The sequence below is a fragment of the Drosophila novamexicana genome, unplaced genomic scaffold (assembly GCF_003285875.2).
Source record: "Drosophila novamexicana strain 15010-1031.04,08,12 unplaced genomic scaffold, DnovRS2.1 tig00001724-arrow-arrow-pilon, whole genome shotgun sequence".
Classification (NCBI taxonomy): Eukaryota; Metazoa; Arthropoda; class Insecta; order Diptera; family Drosophilidae; genus Drosophila; species Drosophila novamexicana.
In genome coordinates, this window is record NW_020824883.1 from 17,675 (window position 1) to 37,184 (window position 19,510).

General features: G+C 37.6%; 2 protein-coding genes across 3 annotated transcripts; one reads left to right on the plus strand and one right to left on the minus strand.

Moving 5' to 3' along the window:
• The first annotated feature begins 1,621 nt into the window (after positions 1–1,621).
• On the plus strand, positions 1,622–15,913 carry LOC115768249 (protein unc-13 homolog 4B-like). Its single transcript, XM_030712779.1, has 6 exons — positions 1,622–1,698; positions 1,752–1,869; positions 1,927–2,012; positions 15,215–15,384; positions 15,445–15,623; positions 15,677–15,913. The coding sequence occupies exons 2-6, from the start codon at positions 1,803–1,805 to the stop codon at positions 15,766–15,768; spliced, it is 594 nt and encodes a 197-aa protein (XP_030568639.1). The 5' UTR covers positions 1,622–1,698; positions 1,752–1,802; the 3' UTR covers positions 15,769–15,913.
• LOC115768248 lies at positions 7,183–8,713 on the minus strand. 2 transcript variants are annotated; one of them, XM_030712777.1, is made up of 2 exons: positions 7,535–8,713; positions 7,183–7,457 (listed from the first exon to the last, which is right to left on the minus strand). In XM_030712777.1, exons 1-2 carry the CDS (start codon positions 8,689–8,691, stop codon positions 7,352–7,354), a joined length of 1,263 nt encoding a protein of 420 aa, XP_030568637.1. In that variant the 5' UTR covers positions 8,692–8,713; the 3' UTR covers positions 7,183–7,351. The 2 variants fall into 2 exon arrangements, with proteins under 2 accessions (XP_030568637.1, XP_030568638.1); XM_030712778.1 differs by having other exon boundaries at positions 7,513–8,713.
• Positions 15,914–19,510: the final 3,597 nt, after the last annotated feature.

A 19,510-nucleotide genomic window follows, 5' to 3' on the forward strand; every position in this document is an offset into this window, starting at 1 on the left:
GGCTCTTATAAGCTTTGAGAAATGACAAAAACCCCAATCAAAATGCGATACTTACCGATTTCATTAAAACGGGGAACTTTAAATAAACTCTCTGGGATCGACCGGACATGGCTAAATCGGATATTAATGCTGACTAAAATTGGTTTGGAAATTTCACATTCTACCTGCTACAACAATTTTTGGAATATTTGGGACTTGAAAGATATATAAAAGAAATAAATTGTAAAGTCTGCTTTAATTAAACCAGTGAACCAAAAATCCACCAACACAAAAAACCGATCGTTTTATAAGCTCGCTTGCTTTGACAGTAATTAAAAAAAAAATTGGACTCGACCTAGAACCGAACGATCTAGCCATGTCCGTCTGTCTGTCCGTCCGTATGTATGAACGCAAGGATATCAGAACCTATAAGAGTTAGAGACAAGACTGAAATTTTAGCTGTAGATCCTCCTAGTGCCTGCGGAGATCGGATTTGTTTCCGATAATCGATAACTTACTCCGTTTTCCGTTTTTTGACCAAATTAGGTAAACAATAAGAGCTAGAGTCACCTTACATGATATGTTGCTTCTAGAATATTATATATATATCAAGTATCTTTAATTTTATACCTATCACCACCTCCCCGCTGCCACCTTAGAGCTATAAATCAAGTTAATAACCCAATTTGTATTGCCCACCAATTTAAGCCACAATTTAAATGCAATTAACTTTCTGAGAATACACAAATATTCTATGGTACAATAATATATACTGTAGGAAAATTTCATCAAGATCGGTTTTCGTTTTGTTTTTCGGTATTTTGACTACGCACGTGTTTGCGACGCAAATTCCAAGAATTTCTGTATACATGTACACACACATTCATGCGCGTCTGCTTCGAATTCTTTCAACAACTAGAGGTGGTGGCATGTTGTGTGGTCTGTCGCGAGTTCAAACCCTGCCTAGGAAACTATTTTTGTTTTTTTGGCTGCTGTGGCTGTGGAGTGTAGACCCGCCAAGGAAACATTTTTTTTTTAAATTTATCTTTTTTACTTCAAACGAGTGCGTAGCTCGAGCTGCATTTGGAGCTCCCTAGTCGGGAGCTCCCGAGAGCTCTTACTTGCTTTGTTATCAATACTTTTTGAAAATATATAGAAAATCTAGAAATTATCGATATTTTTTTTATTTTGGAATTGATAAAAAAAAATTTAAGAGAAATATATTTGAGCATTGTAGATTTAAATGTTTTTCGAACTTTATTGAATAAGGAATTAGTTCAAAAAAATTAAAATATTAATATGATTAATATATTTTTTATTTATTAATAAATATTTTATCAATATATTTTTTAGGAACTGGGTGCTGATGATGTGATTCGACGAATAGGAGAATACAGAACCAATCTGGAGGCTGAACGGTGTTCCGACACGATAAAAGCTGTTATTGATAATGCCCTTGATACACAGCGTAATCAAATTGTTGAAATGATTGAACATGTTGCCCGCAAGATGTCACCATCTATTCGTAGATTTTTAACAGAAGGGGCAGAAGTACTCCATAAAGACTCAAATTCTATGGAAAGGCTGATGATGTACTTAGAACGGTCATTAACGACTCTTTATGATACTCTTAATGAAGTCAACTTTGGCAGAATTTTGGACGGTATTTGGGGAGAATTGTCAATAATAATATATGACCTTATTCAGTCTAATCTCGATGTGAGTATAGATTAAAACCGGCTAGGATCTTATCATATAAATTTTAATTTTAGAAACGCCGACCGCCATCTTTTTTTCAAAACTTGAGGGAAACTCTCCGCACTATGATATCTTGCTTTAAAATTGGAGAAGCAAAAACATCTGATGTTAAAATTTTATCAGAGATTGAAAGTATACTAGACCTCCATGCTCTCGAAACTGCTGATCTTATCCACCAATATTATCTAGATCGGTATAGAAATCAAAAAGAACAATCCACAGCACATTTCGGGCAACTTACAATTACCGGACAATTTACAGATTCTGGATTATTAGTAAGTATGAACTTGGGGGTGCCTGACTATGATGAGATCCTTCCAAAGGTTGTCGATATCGATTTTTATCGGCGTATATCAACTCACATATTAACTTCTCAAGGTTTAATCCTTATGAGTGTTCGCTTCATGCTTCACACGTCAGGCTACTTTGCGTAGCTCCCCGGATGGGGTATGGGTTTTAAAGCAAACAAACTCATGGCCAAAGAATATTATTAACAAAATTGCAAATATACCTGACAAAACGGGTGCTTATAAAGTGCTAAAAGAAACCTGGAAGACCGTTATTATACTTAACATATCTGCTCAGTTGGATGACATAACTTAGCACATAACACACTCAATTTTCTGTCCCTACAAATATATCTGGTCAAAGCAACGCCATGACAATCCCCGTGTGTGATTCTGGAATTGCTCATTTTAATACCCTGAACCCATTGAAAATGGGTAAAAAGGGTATTATGTATTTGTGCAAATGTATGTAACAGGCAGAAGGAAGCATCTCCGACCATATAAAGTATATACAAATATTCTTGATTACCATCAATAGCCGATCGAGTTGATCTAGCCATGTCCGTCTGTCCGTCCGTCCGTCCGTCCGTCTGTCCGTATGTATGAACGCGAGGATATCAGAACCTATAAGAGCTAATAACTTGAAATTTTAGCTGTAGGTCCCTCTGGTGCCTGTGCAGATCGAGTTTGTTTCCGATAATCAATAACTTACTCTGTTTCCAAGCAATCGATAAAAATCGATATCGATATCCTGTTTTTGGGCAATTTTGGTAAATAATAAGAGCTAGAGTCACCAAACTTGACATATAGCTCTAAAATAGAATATATATATATATGCATTTGATGTTGAAAGAAGAGGGTTCAGGGTATCCCCTAGTCGAGAGCTCCCGCCTAGAACCTCTTACTTGTTTTCTCATAAGTACTTAATTGTTGGTGTGGCTGGTGAGTAGAGGCATAGCAAGTAGTGCGGTCTGTCGCGAGTTCGAGCCCTACCGGGGAAAGTACTTTTTTTATTTATTTTTGCTGGTGTGGCTGTTGAGTAGAGTCGACAGCAAGTAATGCGGTCAGTTGCGAGTTCGAACCCTGCCAAGGGAACTTTTTTTTTTAATTTACTTGGTGTTGGAATAAGAGGGTTCAGGGTATCCCCTAGTCGGGAGCTCCCGACTAGAAGCTCTTACTTGTTTTTTATACCCTGAACCCATTAAAAATGGGTATAAGGGTATATTGTATTTGTGCGAAAGCCAAATGTATGTAACAGGCAGAAGGAAGCATCTCCGACCCCATAAAGTATATATATTCTTGATCAGCATAAATAGCCGAGTCGATCTAGCCATGTCCGTTTATAGCTAATAGGAGAGAGGAAAGTGAAATAATGGGAGGATCTATAGAACTACCGGAAGAAATAGTATAAGGGTAAGAAGAGTATCAGGACAGACTGAAGAGTAAGTTGATTAACTGAAGAGTAAGTTGAATCATAAAGCGAGCAACTAATAAGCTGTGTCTGCTTCCCCTTAACGATCCTGTTGAACCTCAATCGTTCAACGGGGGGAGTATGTTCGTCTCAGCAGCTAAAAATTAAATTAGTATTATGTTCGCATAACATTTCAGTTACATATTGTAATAGTATGATTTTCTTTATTGATTTAACTTATGTTCGGGTGGCCTTTTTATTTTTAACAACACGTCTTCTTACTGCTAGTACTGTAGAGAGACTGCCTTCCACTTCTTCTCTGCAGCCGCTTTTCTTTATCGATATTACATTTGCTTCATTATCGATATATACTTATCGTACTGTTATAATTAACATAGATAGTGACACTATAATACCCTGGCTAGGGTTACCAATGATGCTCTTATCCTATTACAACTCGGCCATCCTGACAAAGAGAGCTCCCGATCTCTGTCTTTTATATGTGTATCTATCTTTATAACTAATGCTTATTGCCTATTTTCGCATCCAATGCTTAAAGTTTTGGCTATTCCAGATACCAACGTACGGGTTGTGAGATAATTGAAAGCCTTCTACATCCTTTAACAAGTATCTATCATTTTTTAAAATCTTTTCTATACTATAAGGCCCTTTATATCTTGGTATTAACTTTTTTGAAACTCCTGGTGTGCTATCAAAATTTTTTACCATGACATAGTCACCTATTTTATATTCTACTGATACTTTCTTCTTTTTATTAATCCGCTCTTCATTTCTGATTTGAGCTTCTTTTTGATATATTTCTCCACTCTTTCTTATATTTTCTAAATTTCTTTTATCACACGTGTTCACCTGTGTAAACTCTTCTAATTTTTCCTTTAATTCATCAACAACTTTTCCTTTCTGTTGTAATCCGAATAACATTTCGCTTGGAAATTTCTTTATGCTTTTGTGTTGTGTGTTGTTTATTGCATATTCAACATTTTCTATAATAACATCCCAATGTAAACCATTTTCTGGCTCCGCCATTTTTGCCATCATCGGACCCAAGTCTCTATTCAACCTTTCCACCTGACCATTTGCTTGCGGACAACCCGTTGCTATTTTAATATGCGTTACTCCCTCATTTTTTAAAAATTCATCAAACTCTTTTGCAGTAAAACAACTCCCTCTGTCCGATACAATGAACTTAGGTCTACTATACGCTCTGAAATAATCTTTTAATGCCTTAATCGCTTCTTTCGTACTTGTTGTCTTTGCTGTATATAGTCTAACAAATTTTGAAAATCCGTCAACCACCGCCAATATATATTTATTAGCCCTTCCTGCATTAATTGGTCCATAATGGTCTATATGGATCATCTCCCACGGTTTGTTTCCTTTCGGTATGCTATGTAATAGTCCTTCACTCTTACCCGTCTTGGGGGCGAAGGCAATGCATTTTAAACAATTCCCTATATGCTTTATTGCTTTTTCCTTAATATATGGGAACCAGTAACTCTTTCCAATGGCATCGATCATCTTATCTCTCCCAGCATGTCCCAACTCATCATGATATTTGTAAAGTACATGTTCTTCCATATCCTTTGGTACATAAAAAACTAATCTGCCATCATTTGTTTTTCTGTAAATGACCCCATTTCTCATTTCGAATAGCTTGTGCTCTTTTTCTAACATCTTTCTAATATCTACCAGTTTGTCATCTTTGCTTTGGCAAATAACTAAATTGTCCTCAAAACTATTGGATTCAATAACTAAAATGTCCTCATAACATCTGCTTAACGCATCCACATGTTGCATTTGCTTGCCCGATCTATGCACTAACTCAAAATCGTAATTTTGTAGTTCTAACGCCCATCTAGCAATTCTCGGATTTAAATCTATTTTGTTAAGCGTTAAAGTTAAAGAGTTGCAATCTGTCATTATTTTAAATCGTTTTCCCTGCAGATATATACGAAATCTGCGTAATGCGTAAATGATGGCTAGCGTTTCTAACTCAAAACTATGATATTTAGACTCTACTTCGGTTGTTCTTTTAGAAAAATAAAAAATCGGGTGTAATTTCCTATCTTCTTTTTTTTGAAATAAAACAGCCCCAAATCCCACTGCGCTGGCATCACAATGTAGTTCTATTTCTTCTTTGTAATTATATATTGATAGTACTGGCGCCTCTAACAATTTATCTTTTAACATATTAAAACACTTAAACTCCTCTTCTCCAAACTTGAATTTCTTATCTTTTTTCAATAAATCATATAAGGGTTTAGCTAATATAGAAAAGTTAAAAATGAACCTCCTGAAGTAGGAGCATAACCCTAGGAAACTTTGTACTCCCTGAATTTTGTTTGGTATTGGAAAGGATTTAACCGCTTCTAACCCTTTTTCATCAGCCCTAACGCCTTTACTATCCACCACAAATCCTAAATATTTAACGCTGCTTTTAAAAAATTCACACTTATCTAATTTCAACTCTAATTTGTTTTGCACCAGTCTTATAAACACTTCCTTTAAGGTCTCCATGTGTTCCTTTATGTTTGTACTTGCTATCATAATATCATCCATGTAAACAATTACCTTATTATCTCTTATCATATCACAAAATATGTTATTAACAAATCTTTGAAATACATGTGGCGCAGTTTTTAAACCCATGGGCATCCTAAGAAATTCATATTGTCCTAAAGGGGTAACAAATGAAGTGTATTTAATAGATTGCTCATTAACAAAAACATGAAAATACCCGTTTTTTAGATCCAACTTTGAAAATACTGTTTTTCCGCATAGTCTGTCTAATAAATCGTCGATCAATGGTAGCGGGTAGTTGTCTCTACATATAATTTTGTTCAGTCTTCTAAAATCAATACATAACCTCATGTCTCCAGTTTTTTTCTTCACTAGTACTATAGGTGATGCATACTCTGAACAACTTGGCCTAATGATTCCATCTTTTAAATAGTCGTCTAATAATTCTTGCAACTTTTCTTTTTCCATATAAGATAACCGCCTAGGTGTACAATTAAATACTTTGTCGTTTTCTAATCTTATGCTTAACTCATGTCTTAATTTTGGCTGATTTGGCCTTTTCGCTTTTACATAAGTATTTTCAAATAAATTTTCAAATTCACACTTTGTGCTGTAATCAATATCTTCACTTAAAATATATATATTTTCTCTTTTGTTAGAATCTTCCCAACTTATTGTTAAGATATCCTTCTCAAAATTCTCTTCTAACACTCCCATGATTTCGCTATTCACTGGCGCTTCATTAACATGATTATTAATTTTAACTGCACTGTTTCCTATATCTTCTATAATCACTTTTTCAATCCCGGTTTGATTATAGATAATTTCATCACTAACAACTTCTTCACTATCAGGTTCGAGCTTAAGCTCTCCATAACTAACTATCTCATCACTAACAGTTTCGATCCCAATCACTTCATTTCTAACTATTTCACCACTAATTATTTTATTTCTAACTATCTCATCACTACCAACTTTATCACCAAGCGTTTCCGGACTAACAATTTTCTCACTAACTAATTCATCACTAACAGTTTCATTACTGACTATTTCCTTATTAACGATTTTATCATTTAACAATATAGTTTCATTTTGCTCGTGTTTGATATCTTCATCGTCCACTTTTTTTTGTTTTTCTTTGTAGCTTGTAGCTATGATATCATTTTTACCATTATTCTGGTGATCAACTTTATGCCCGTTCACAATTTTCAATGATCTTAAATCAATATTTAAACCAAAAGAATCCATAAAATCTCTACCAAGCACAGCGTCATACCTCATAGACTCATTTGCCACAATTATAACATTAAAATAAACATTTATTAACTTTTTCTTCATATAACATAAAATTTTTCCAAAATTTTTCAATTTACTTTCATTTAAACCTACATACGAATTTGCATCTGGCATACGCTTTACTTTTAATGGCACAAACTTTTCCTTTAAAAATGAAATAGGGCTGCCAGAGTCTATAAGGCATTCTGCAATTATTGATTTGTTAAATGAGTTACTAAAATGAATTCTTAAGTATCTTACATATTTGTTTTCCATATCATACTTTTTATTTGGACATCCTGCTATTAAATGATCCTTTGAGCCGCACGCATAGCAAGATCCTGCCTCCCGTTTGGGCTTTAAACAATCTTTGGCCCAATGGCCCTTAACATTGCAATTGTAGCAACGTTGTTGTTTGTCCGCCTGTGCTTCCTGTGCAGTTTGTTTCACTACATGGTTTCGTACCCGTTTAATTGGCAACTTTATAGCTGCAAACGCACGTAAAATTTGAGCCGGATTGGTAAAGCAATGCATACTAGCTTGAGTGCGCAAGTTTTCGCAAGGTATGCCTCGAATAATACCCTCCATTAACTCCTCTACATCAATGTTGATGTCCTGTGCCAATATGCTTTTTTCGCTAAAATATGTGGCGAACACCTCATCTGGTTTCCAAACCCGATCCTCGAACTTCTGTCGTAGTTCCGACTTCGAAAATCCTCCCCCGAAGGCCAAAACCAATTGATTTAGCATCTCGTCAATCGGAGCAATGATGCGCATAGGGTCTGCATGCAACCACTTCAAAGCACCGCCTTTCAATTTGCTTATACAAAGCAAGTGCTGTTGCATATCATTTAGTCTGTAGATCTTGGCCACATTGAAGAATTGCATTACCCATTTACGCACCTCACTTTCTCCAGTAAATTCTAATAAAATTTCCTTGGCTAACATCATCGCTCCAGTTTGGATGCAATTATTTAAGTTGCCTCCGACAGCGTTGCCACTTTCGTCGATCCTTCCAGCTGCCCCAGCGTTGCCCGCTGCACCAGCGTGATCAGCTGCACCAGCGTTGCCAGCCGTTCCAGTGTAATCAGCTGCACCAGCGTTGCCATCCGTCGACCGTGGTCTTTCTTCAGTGTGACCATCCTCTAGCTGCAATAAATCGCCGACTTCACTTTCTTGCTCTCCCCCGTCGCTCCCGCCGATGTGCGAGTTGCGGTTCACCGTTACTTGAAATTCTTCTAGGAATTTTCGAGACGCTTCAATTTCGAGACGCATCAATTTCAGCACCTCGGCGCCATTTGCTATTTCGTCACGCTGTTGTTGCATTATGTTTTGCAACTCATTTTGAGCCTCAATTGTCTGTTCCTTGTTACGTTGAACTTCAAGTTCCTTTGCAGCATCGTCTCGGATATCCACTGGTACCTTATTTAATCTCGCCATCAGCTCAGTTTTGGTACCCTCTGTTGGCAAATTTACTAATGCCAACCAACTTTTCAATGTCGCTATTGACACGTCATTTATATTTATATTTTCCATTTTGTTGTGTTTTTTTTTTTTCTGAGTTAATCCCACTTCTGATATTGTAATAGTATGATTTTCTTTATTGATTTAACTTATGTTCGGGTGGCCTTTTTATTTTTAACAACACGTCTTCTTACTGCTAGTACTGTAGAGAGACTGCCTTCCACTTCTTCTCTGCAGCCGCTTTTCTTTATCGATATTACATTTGCTTCATTATCGATATATACTTATCGTACTGTTATAATTAACATAGATAGTGACACTATAATACCCTGGCTAGGGTTACCAATGATGCTCTTATCCTATTACAATATTGCCCTGCGAGGCAAGCAATGTCACTATTTTGTTTTGTTTGGCGCTTTTGCACTTTGTCTTGAGCGGTTAGCGCATCAATGCTAGCGACGCCGCAATGCATTCTTGTCTCGTATGTTCGCTATATCGGATCACTTATCAATCGCTTCGCTAAAAATTGTACATTTTCGCATATTGTCAATACGCTCGCTATAAGCACATAAATAATTCAACCCGGTGCATGAACTTATAAGAAAACGCGAAATTTTTATAACATTCTTAACTTCTCGCTATTAAGTGCTAATAAAGAAGCTTGTTAGCCCAACAGCATTCACGCAGAGTCCGAGTCCAAAATAATTGCCTGCAGTCGAAGTAGAAAGTTTTCCAAGCCCTAATAAGGCAGAATGTATAGAAGCTAATGGCATAGAGGAAACTTTTATAAAGAATTCTTACGATTAATCATAATACAATATTGAGAAAGATTGCCAATATGCAGCGGTACGCGTAGGAAGAGCTAGACTTTCGTTAACAAGTTTAATAACCATCTTAAATTGCCACAATTGATCGGAATCTCGATTATTAGAAAAAATTTGTGTAGTGTTAAGAAGCAAGAACCTGAAGCTCCTTTCAAAGATTTAAAATTGGGTACTGCTCGCAAGTTTGGAGAGACAGAAAACAAATCTTAAATTGATGCGTGATATTGGGAGAGAAGAGAAATTTAAGGAAACGTCTGATGAAATCTTTATGGATGTAACATAGTAACAAAGAATTCACGACTGAAAGAACCATTAGGTGTTGTAAAGTTAACAAACTTTATAAAAGAAAATAAAAGTGTTCGCCCAAAGCATTTACAGTTTAGATCATCTTTTGTCAGAAGCACATTTACCCGAAAAGCTTATTGCTAATAAAATTGCTAAAATTGACGTTTGCAACAGACAACTGGAAAATTCATAAGCGAAATGAGGAAAGTAAATGTAAATGTAGAAGAGTCTGACAGTGAGAAGGAAATAAAAGTTAGTGCTCTCAGGAAATCTGAGCAAAATTATGATAAAGCAGGAGATGAGCCCGAATATAAGTGTTGGAACCCTGATCAAATAGATCATTCGATTTATGACTGTCCGTCGGAGACAATGAGGAGAGCAAAAAGTAACCTTGTTAACTAATCCTGAGCATAAGGGAAACAATTATCAAAGTAACCCCTTCGTTCGAGAAGGAACCCCTAATCAAACAATTAGCTCAGCCTAAAACAAAAGAAATATGGGAATTTAATGAGACTGAATTGCATACGTTACGTTTAGAGCAGCTAAAGTGTAAGCTAAGGCCAAAAAATTATCTTTTAAAATATTAAATTTTAGAGAAGTATAAAAAAAAAATTAAATTTACGAATGGAATTAGAAACTATTATTAGCAGTAAGATGAATGTTAACAGAGCCTATGACAAAATTCGGATAGGAAATGACGAATCATATGTTTTATTAGACTCAGGAGCATCCGTTAGTGTATTAGGAGAAAACTGTTTCGAAGGAATTGATAATTTCTCAACCAAGGAATTAAATTGTTCAATTAAGACAGCTGATGGAAAGTTACAAGAAATTTTAGGAATGGTAGCAATATGGGTATCATATAATGGATTAAAAAAAAACATTAGTATAAAACATATTATTATATATATTATGAAATATATTATTGTTAATAAAAGTTTACAAAAAGAAGTTTATTTATCTAATTTGTAATTTCTAAATTAGAAGTACAACCGCACAGAGTGTCAATGATTAAAAGCAAATCGATATCGTTTACTCAAACTAAGCAAATTAAGGAAGTCAATGAAGAATTGCCATCGTTTACTTTATTAGGACCAAATCGTACCAATCTAGATATCCATGATATTTATACAGGTTTATCATAGCCACTTAAGCTTACCCATTATCATTCGTCACCACCCAGACAAAAAGAAGTTTATGCAGAATAAGATTATACGTTAGGGTAAAAGAGGAAAGCAATTCTCCATTGTGTAGTCCTATGGTATTGGTATTAAACGCTTTTATTGATTCTCATTGCTTAAAGGTTGATGGATTACTTAGTCGATTGCAAGATGCGTACTTCATTTCAAGTATAGATCTAACAAATGTCGTTGGACGTATCATCAAAAAAAATACGGCTTTCGCTATACCAAAAAGATCTTTATGCCACTTCATTGTCAAGCACTTTGACTGCGTAACTCAGCACAAAGGTTGAGTGCATTAATGGATAAAATAATACCAGGAACGTTATGATAACAAGTTTTTATTAATCTTGATGATAAATGGTATCTAACTGTGATTTTGAAAACCACATTAAAACTCTGAAACAAGTAGCTTATTGTTTGAGAGTAAGCTTTGTCAAGGAACATTAAATACTGACTCTGAGAAGGTAGAATATATCATTTGTGTTCCAATACCGTCAACACAGCGGTAAGTAGGGAGACTTCGCGGCATGACTGAATATTATAGCCAGTTCACCCGTAATTATGCTGGGCTGTGACGCATTGCAGGCAGGATTAGGTGGCGTTCTATCGTTATGTGATATAAACGGCAAAGAGCACTCTATAGCTTACGTTTCTCAGAAATTAAAGAAACGCAAGAAAAAAAGTATACGGTCAGTGAGCTAGAATGCTTAGCTTAAATGCCTATGAATCAAAAATATACTTTTATTTTGAAATTAAACACTCTAAAAGTTCACTTAAGCCCGATACTTTTTTAGAAGATGTTTAGGCTAGCAGAAGTTGATTTGGCAAGTCCAAACTTTCAATCAACCGAGTATGATGAATTGATAACAATAGTTTGTGAAATAAACTGTGAAATAAATTTGTGCACCAAGGAGTTCCATTTCGAAAAGGCGAACTCTGATCTGAAGTCAGTTTCTTGCGATTGTGGATACCAAATGATTTACGAACTGAAGTTATTGAAAACGAGAAAGAAAGGTTATCTTCGGCACGCCGAAGATCTAATACTCTTGCAGACACAACCTTTTCATAATGCTTATAGTGCTTTGCCCGTATCTAAGAAGCACAGGGTAAATAGTTAATGCCGAGTTTGGGCAAGATATCTTGATAAACAAAATGTTTTTTCATACAAAAACTTAATATTATACCGATCGTTCCTATGGCAGCTATATGATATAGTGGTCCGATCCAGCTGGTTTTCACATATGACGGCGTGCAACAGAAAAAGGGACTTCTGCAAAATATCATTAAGATAGCTTTAAAACTGAGAAACAAGTTCGCATAAAAACAGGCAGACGGACAGACGGTCAGACGGACAGACAGACGGACATGGCCATATCGACTCGGCTGTAGATGCTGATCAAGAATATATATACTTTATGGGGTCGGAGATGCTTCCTTCTGCCTGTTACATACATTTGGATTTCGCACAAATACAATATACCCTTATACCCATTTTTAATGGGTTCAGGGTATAAAAAGTTCCCTTGGCAGGGTTCAAGCTCGCAACTGACCGCATTACTTGCTGTCGACTCTACTCAACAGCCACACCAGCAAAAATAAATAAAAAAAGTACTTTCCCCGGTAGGGCTCGAACTCGCGACAGACCGCACTACTTGCTATGCCTCTACTCACCAGCCACACCAACAATTAAGTACTTATGAGAAAACAAGTAAGAGGTTCTAGGCGGGAGCTCTCGACTAGGGGATACCCTGAACCCTCTTCTTTCATCATCAAATGCATATATATATATATTCTATTTTAGAGCTATATGTCAAGTTTGGTGACTCTAGCTCTTATTATTTACCAAAATTGCCCAAAAAACAGGATATCGATATCGATTTTTATCGATTGCTTGGAAACAGAGTAAGTTATTGATCCGCGCGGGAACTAGGAGCATCTACATCTAAAATTTCATTTCATAGGTTCTGAGATCCTTGCCTTCATACATACGGACGGACGGACGGACGGACGGACGGACAGACAGATGGACATGGATAGATCGACTCGGCTATTGGTGCTGATCAAGAATATATATACTTTATGGGGTCGGAGATGCTTCCTTCTGCCTGTTGCATACATTTGGATTTTGCACAAATACAATATACCCTTATACCCATTTTTAATGGGTTCAGGGTATAAAAAGGACAAGTTAGTCATATTTTACAGATTCTGCTGTGCGACAGCACAGATTATTAAATTACAACAGCTGGAGGAGCACGAAAGACTCGCTAAAATAAACCTGGGAAACGCAAGAGTTATAATATAAAATAAACACCTTTTACATAAAAACAACACACAAAAATTGTTAGAAACAAGTAAGAGGTTCTAGTCGGGAGCTCCCGACTAGGGGATACCCTGAACCCTCTTCTTCCAACATCAAATGCATATTTATATTCTATTTTAGAAGTATATGTCAAGTTTGGTGACTCTAGCTCTTATTATTTACCGAAATTGCCCAAAAACAGGATATCTATATAGATTTTTATCGATTGCTTGCAAACGGAGTAAGTTATCGATTATCGGAAACAAACTCGATCTGCGCAGGCACTAGGAGCATCTACATCTAACATACGGACGGACGGACGGACAGACAGACGGACATGGCTAGATCGACTCGGCTATTGGTGCTGATCAAGAATATATATACTTTATGGGGTCGGAGATGCTTCCCTCTTGCCTGTTACGTACATTTGGACTTTTCACAAATACAATATACCCTTATACCCATTTTTAATGGGTTCAGGGTATAAAAAGGACAAGTTAGTCATATTTTACAGATTCTGCTGTGCGACAGCACAGATTATTAAATTACAACAGCTGGAGGAGCACGAAAGACTCGCTAAAATAAACCTGGGAAACGCAAGAGTTATAATATAAAATAAACACCTTTTACATAAAAACAACACACAAAAATTGTTAGAAACAAGTAAGAGGTTCTAGTCGGGAGCTCCCGACTAGGGGATACCCTGAACCCTCTTCTTCCAACATCAAATGCATATTTATATTCTATTTTAGAAGTATATGTCAAGTTTGGTGACTCTAGCTCTTATTATTTACCGAAATTGCCCAAAAACAGGATATCTATATAGATTTTTATCGATTGCTTGCAAACGGAGTAAGTTATCGATTATCGGAAACAAACTCGATCTGCGCAGGCACTAGGAGCATCTACATCTAACATACGGACGGACGGACGGACAGACAGACGGACATGGCTAGATCGACTCGGCTATTGGTGCTGATCAAGAATATATATACTTTATGGGGTCGGAGATGCTTCCTTCTGCCTGTTGCATACATTTGGATTTTGCACAAATACAATATACCCTTATAACCAATTTTTAATGGGTTCAGGGTATAAAAAGGACAAGTTAGTCATATTTTACAGATTCTGCTGTGCGACAGCACAGATTATTAAATTACAACAGCTGGAGGAGCACGAAAGACTCGCTAAAATAAACCTGGGAAACGCAAGAGTTATAATATAAAATAAACACCTTTTACATAAAAACAACACACAAAAATTGTTAGAAACAAGTAAGAGGTTCTAGTCGGGAGCTCCCGACTAGGGGATACCCTGAACCCTCTTCTTCCAACATCAAATGCATATTTATATTCTATTTTAGAAGTATATGTCAAGTTTGGTGACTCTAGCTCTTATTATTTACCGAAATTGCCCAAAAACAGGATATCTATATAGATTTTTATCGATTGCTTGCAAACGGAGTAAGTTATCGATTATCGGAAACAAACTCGATCTGCGCAGGCACTAGGAGCATCTACATCTAACATACGGACGGACGGACGGACAGACAGACGGACATGGCTAGATCGACTCGGCTATTGGTGCTGATCAAGAATATATATACTTTATGGGGTCGGAGATGCTTCCTTCTGCCTGTTACATACACTACATTACAAAAACATTATAACCCTTTTACCCAGTTCTAATGGGTTCAGGGTATAAAAATAATAAAAATGTGTTGCTTAGTTGATCTTGATAAAGTTTTTTGCAGTATATCTTCTTCAGCATATTCGTATATTCGCATGTCGGGAACATCCTCAAAACTGGCTGTAGTGTCAATTGGAGTTGTTATTTTTTCGTTCTGCCTGTTATATTTGCTCAGATCCAGTATACCCTTTTAACCCATTTTCATTAAATTTCAGCTCAAAATATTAAATGCTCGCAGCTTGGTTTCTGTGGATAAAACCGGATTATGTGATTCATTCGTTAAAGTCTACATGATGCCCACTGGTCGATTTAATGGCTTTGCACCAGTAAAAACGGCCGTTCATAATAAAAATTGCTTTCCACTCTATGACGAACAGTTTAACTTGTAAGTAAATCGTTCTATTGAAGCATATCTTATATTTGAATTATTGTTTATATATATTAGCAATTTGAACTCGGATCAACGCCTGATGGAAGATAGCCTGATTTTATTTAGTGTTAAGGATAAAGATTTATTTGGAATGACAAGTCAATATATAGCAGAATGTTATATAACGTTTGCAGATCTCATAGCATCTAAAGGCGAGCAAATTATTATGAGTCTATCTAGACCAGAGTATACAGGTAAACATTCATTTCTTTTAAGTTTAAAATGCTAACATATTAAATTTTTTAAGATTCCATGGCATTGCGCGCTCTGGAGCATAGACAAGGTGATAAGCAAGCAAAGGATTTTTTGAAAAAGTTAAAGAGCAAATCAAATTATTAATTCTCGATACCGACGAATGTCTAGTCAACGACTTGTTATTTACAAATGTTATTATGGTATTATTTATGTATTCTGGCATACTTGATTATAAAGTCCATTTTAACTAGACATGCGCATTTATAAAAATATATTTTGAAACAATATTAATAAATATGATTATAAAAGAATTGTCCTAAGGGTACCCTTTTTAAGGTAACATTAAGCATTGTTTTTTTAGACGATTATTAAACAGGTCATCAGATTCGTTTCTAAGTTTTTTCTGATAATTTTTTAAGATTAAAACAAAGTTTTCATTAAATGTTGAATGGTTCAGCGGTATATAATATATTCTGCTCGGACACGATCTTAGTATTTATTGCATAAAAAGCTTGGTACGGATAACAAAGGGAGATATTTTCCACTTTTCGGTTTTGTACGGAGACTGAGCTAGAGAAACGTACACTAAAATGGCATTCCACCATTTGCGACTTTGGAAGGTCACTGCGCGTATTATGCCATGATGTTCGCTTTATCAGGCGCTGCAATAGAGATCCAATTCATGTCACACTGACGAATTAGCAGCAGTCCTGTGTCTGCTGATCACTTGCCATCAAGGCAAGAGTTACTGTCGTTGCCTTCCTCGAATTCCAAATGTCCTGTATCCAATGAGAGCTGCAACTTGCATCCATTCTTGGACCGATAAGACGATGCATACTTTCTTGGGATACTGCAGATTTAGTGGGTTGCAATATATTATGAAAAACACCACGACTGTTTTCAGTGAGGATTTTGAAATGTTCTTTATTCGGAACTCTGTCCGCTTCAAACAAAAGATGATCTGAGCTGTAAATGCTTGGGGCAAACACTTATATTTTCTTTTATAAAGTTTGTTAAGTTTACAACACCTAATGGTCCTTTCAGTCGTGAATTCTTTGTGTTGCATTTGACGTTATCGGTAGCATCGAGGGTTTACCTAGTTGGTTGCGTGCGATATTATCGGCCACGCCGATATCTTTTCGTCATATGGTCAGTGTATGCGGGGTGAAGCTGCGCCCACGGCGGAGCCCAAATTTTTGAAGGGTGGCAACGCCAGACTTGCTATCCACGGCGTCAAAAGCGACGATTGCTATTGGCCGCCCGGTTCGCTCTTAAAGAGAATAGAATAGAGTGGATCGCATGCCCTTGGTCGTCATTTGGGCCATTGACCCAAAAAAATGCAGCTGTGCAGCAACGGTGCACGCCTCGCCAATGTATGCGTGTGCCGAAATTCGGCACCGATGATGTTGCTGCCCAAATGTAAACGGAGTTCGACTTTGTCAGCGGTCCACAGCGGACGCACCGGCTCGTAGTTAAGAATTTTTGGATGTGGGATATTTTTTTTTGCCGGCCACGGAGCATGTGCTTAACCAAAAAGATAAAAATCAAGGGACATACATTTGTTATGGACGGGTTTTCTTTATTAGTCAATTGCTTAATCCGTATGTGCTAACGTATTGCAAAAGAAAAACACATAAAACTTAAGTGCGACGAAACGAACTAAAAAAAAAGGAAATAAAAATTAACGGTTCCGGCAACAAAGGGACCAGCTCCCGCACCAGAGAAGTCCACGAACATACCAAAAGCCAGGAATCGGCTCAGCAGCGCACACCAGCCATATCCGCGACGCCGCCAGCCAAGCGTCGGCGCAACCCTGAAGGCGACGAGACGAGCCACCAACGACCGGACGCCAACAACGAAGAAGCGGCCACAGGCGAGACCACGCCCACATCCTCCGAGTGAGTCCGTTCTATTTTGCCCATCCTCGTTAGAGCTCTTGGCAAAGAAATGATGGAGACTCCTGACCGTACTCCCTGAAAAAGAACAGATTATTTTTGTCGTTAGATTAAGTTTTTTGTATTTATTAATCATGTCTATACATACATAGGCACATACGCCGAGTTTCACTTTAGAGTGCGAACGGTGAGGGAATTTCCAAAGGTGATGCATCTGCGCATAAAAGATATAAATATAAAATTAACACTTGCGCGAACTATGTTCACATACTTACCTAATTGGAATTATCCATTTATATCGCCCCTTACCACCCCCAGAGAGCTCTTTAGGTAGGGTAAGGTAGAATTAAGCGATTTAATACAATTTATATCACCTACCTGTTGCACGACTGATTATCGTGACATACCCAGTTTTACGTAGTTGTATGGGCACATTGTTCCTAAATTGGCGCAACGATTGCCTCTTAATTGCCTCCGTGCGTGTTTTTTTTTGCGGCGACTAGCGATATCTTTGTAGAATTTCTTCGCCTGTTCCATTTGGTGCTGTTAAAATAAAAAAAAGGAATTCTAGGAGATAAGAGAAAAATTTAGGCATTAATACACTTTGTCCATAAGTATAAATATAAATATGCAACATTAATACGCATCCGGGTAAGAAACGTCACGTGCATGAATATTAATTCATCTGGACGGAGACCTCGTGCAAATCAGAAAGAAAAAAAAGAAATATTAATGCCAATAATTATAAGAATGCACAAACCATTATACGCACCTGTGAAGCTAACCAAATATGAGATTCAAAATAGCTGCAAAGATAAATGCCATAAGCAATGATTATAATTGTTATACACTTAAAGAAAACGCAACCAATTATATACCGTATCTGATGAGAGAAATGTCCGGTTAAATTTTCTTCGATGGGGAGAGTTGGCATAATAGCCGGCACAGGCTGATGGCCATCTAATGGACAAAATGTGGGAGACGAGAAGGTGATCGTCTCATGGTTGGGCGGGTACGCTGGGTCCGGAACCAGGGCCCGATCTGGAAGAGTAAGGTGGATAAATAGTGTTTTTTGTTAATTTATATTGAGTGTCTCACCTTTGTTGTTTACATTTTCTTAGTTGTTACAGCTGTTTATTTTGTTCATGAGTTGGATGTTCCGATTGTTTGACGTTATCGATTTGTGGTTCGTTTTGCATAGTGTTGTGTAAGTCTGTTTTGTTACAGACGTGTAGCTTTGTTGTTATCGATTGTGCGGACTGCGGGCCAGGGACTACACCCAGAGAAACCGATAAGCCAGCCGGCGCGGCCCACCGAGAAACAAGCAGTTTCGTAACAATATGGCGCCCAAATTGAAGAAGCACTCGGCTTCTTTGAAGAAAACGATTGCTTTGGCTTCAGGACCCACACCGCTGAAGTCTTATGTGGCACGAGTAGGGAGCTCATAATCGCGCAGCGAGGTTGAAGTACCACCACAACGTACAGAAACGCCGCCGGGAGAACTGGAGGAAGCATTCGTGCGAGGCAGGAACTCATCCCGACATGTACGCTGGAACTGCAGACAATTCGATCACGTCTTTAGAGACTGCCTGTCCAAGGAGCGGAAAATATTCTGCTATAGGTGTGGAAAACCGGACACTTTCTGCTCCCAGTGTGAAAACTGTCCGGGAAACCCCAGAGGGAGCGTGGTGATGGCAAACGCGGGGAAGCAGACGAGGGGTACCTACCAAAGCCAATAATCATTGAAAAGGAGACGGAGATATTAATATAAGCAAAGGAGGAACACGTAGGGGCTTACCGTATGAAGAACGTGTTCGGGCATACATGTCGGCCCGAAATAGAATTTTTGGTGAGCGACAGCCGGAAGGGATGACACTAGCCAGCCGGAGAGTGGTTAAGGCACGTGCGCGCTTCCGCAGACGCAGGATTACCCGGCGCCAGGTCGTCGAGGCGGTGAGACGGGAGGATAGTATAGACCCACGCGTATTCGC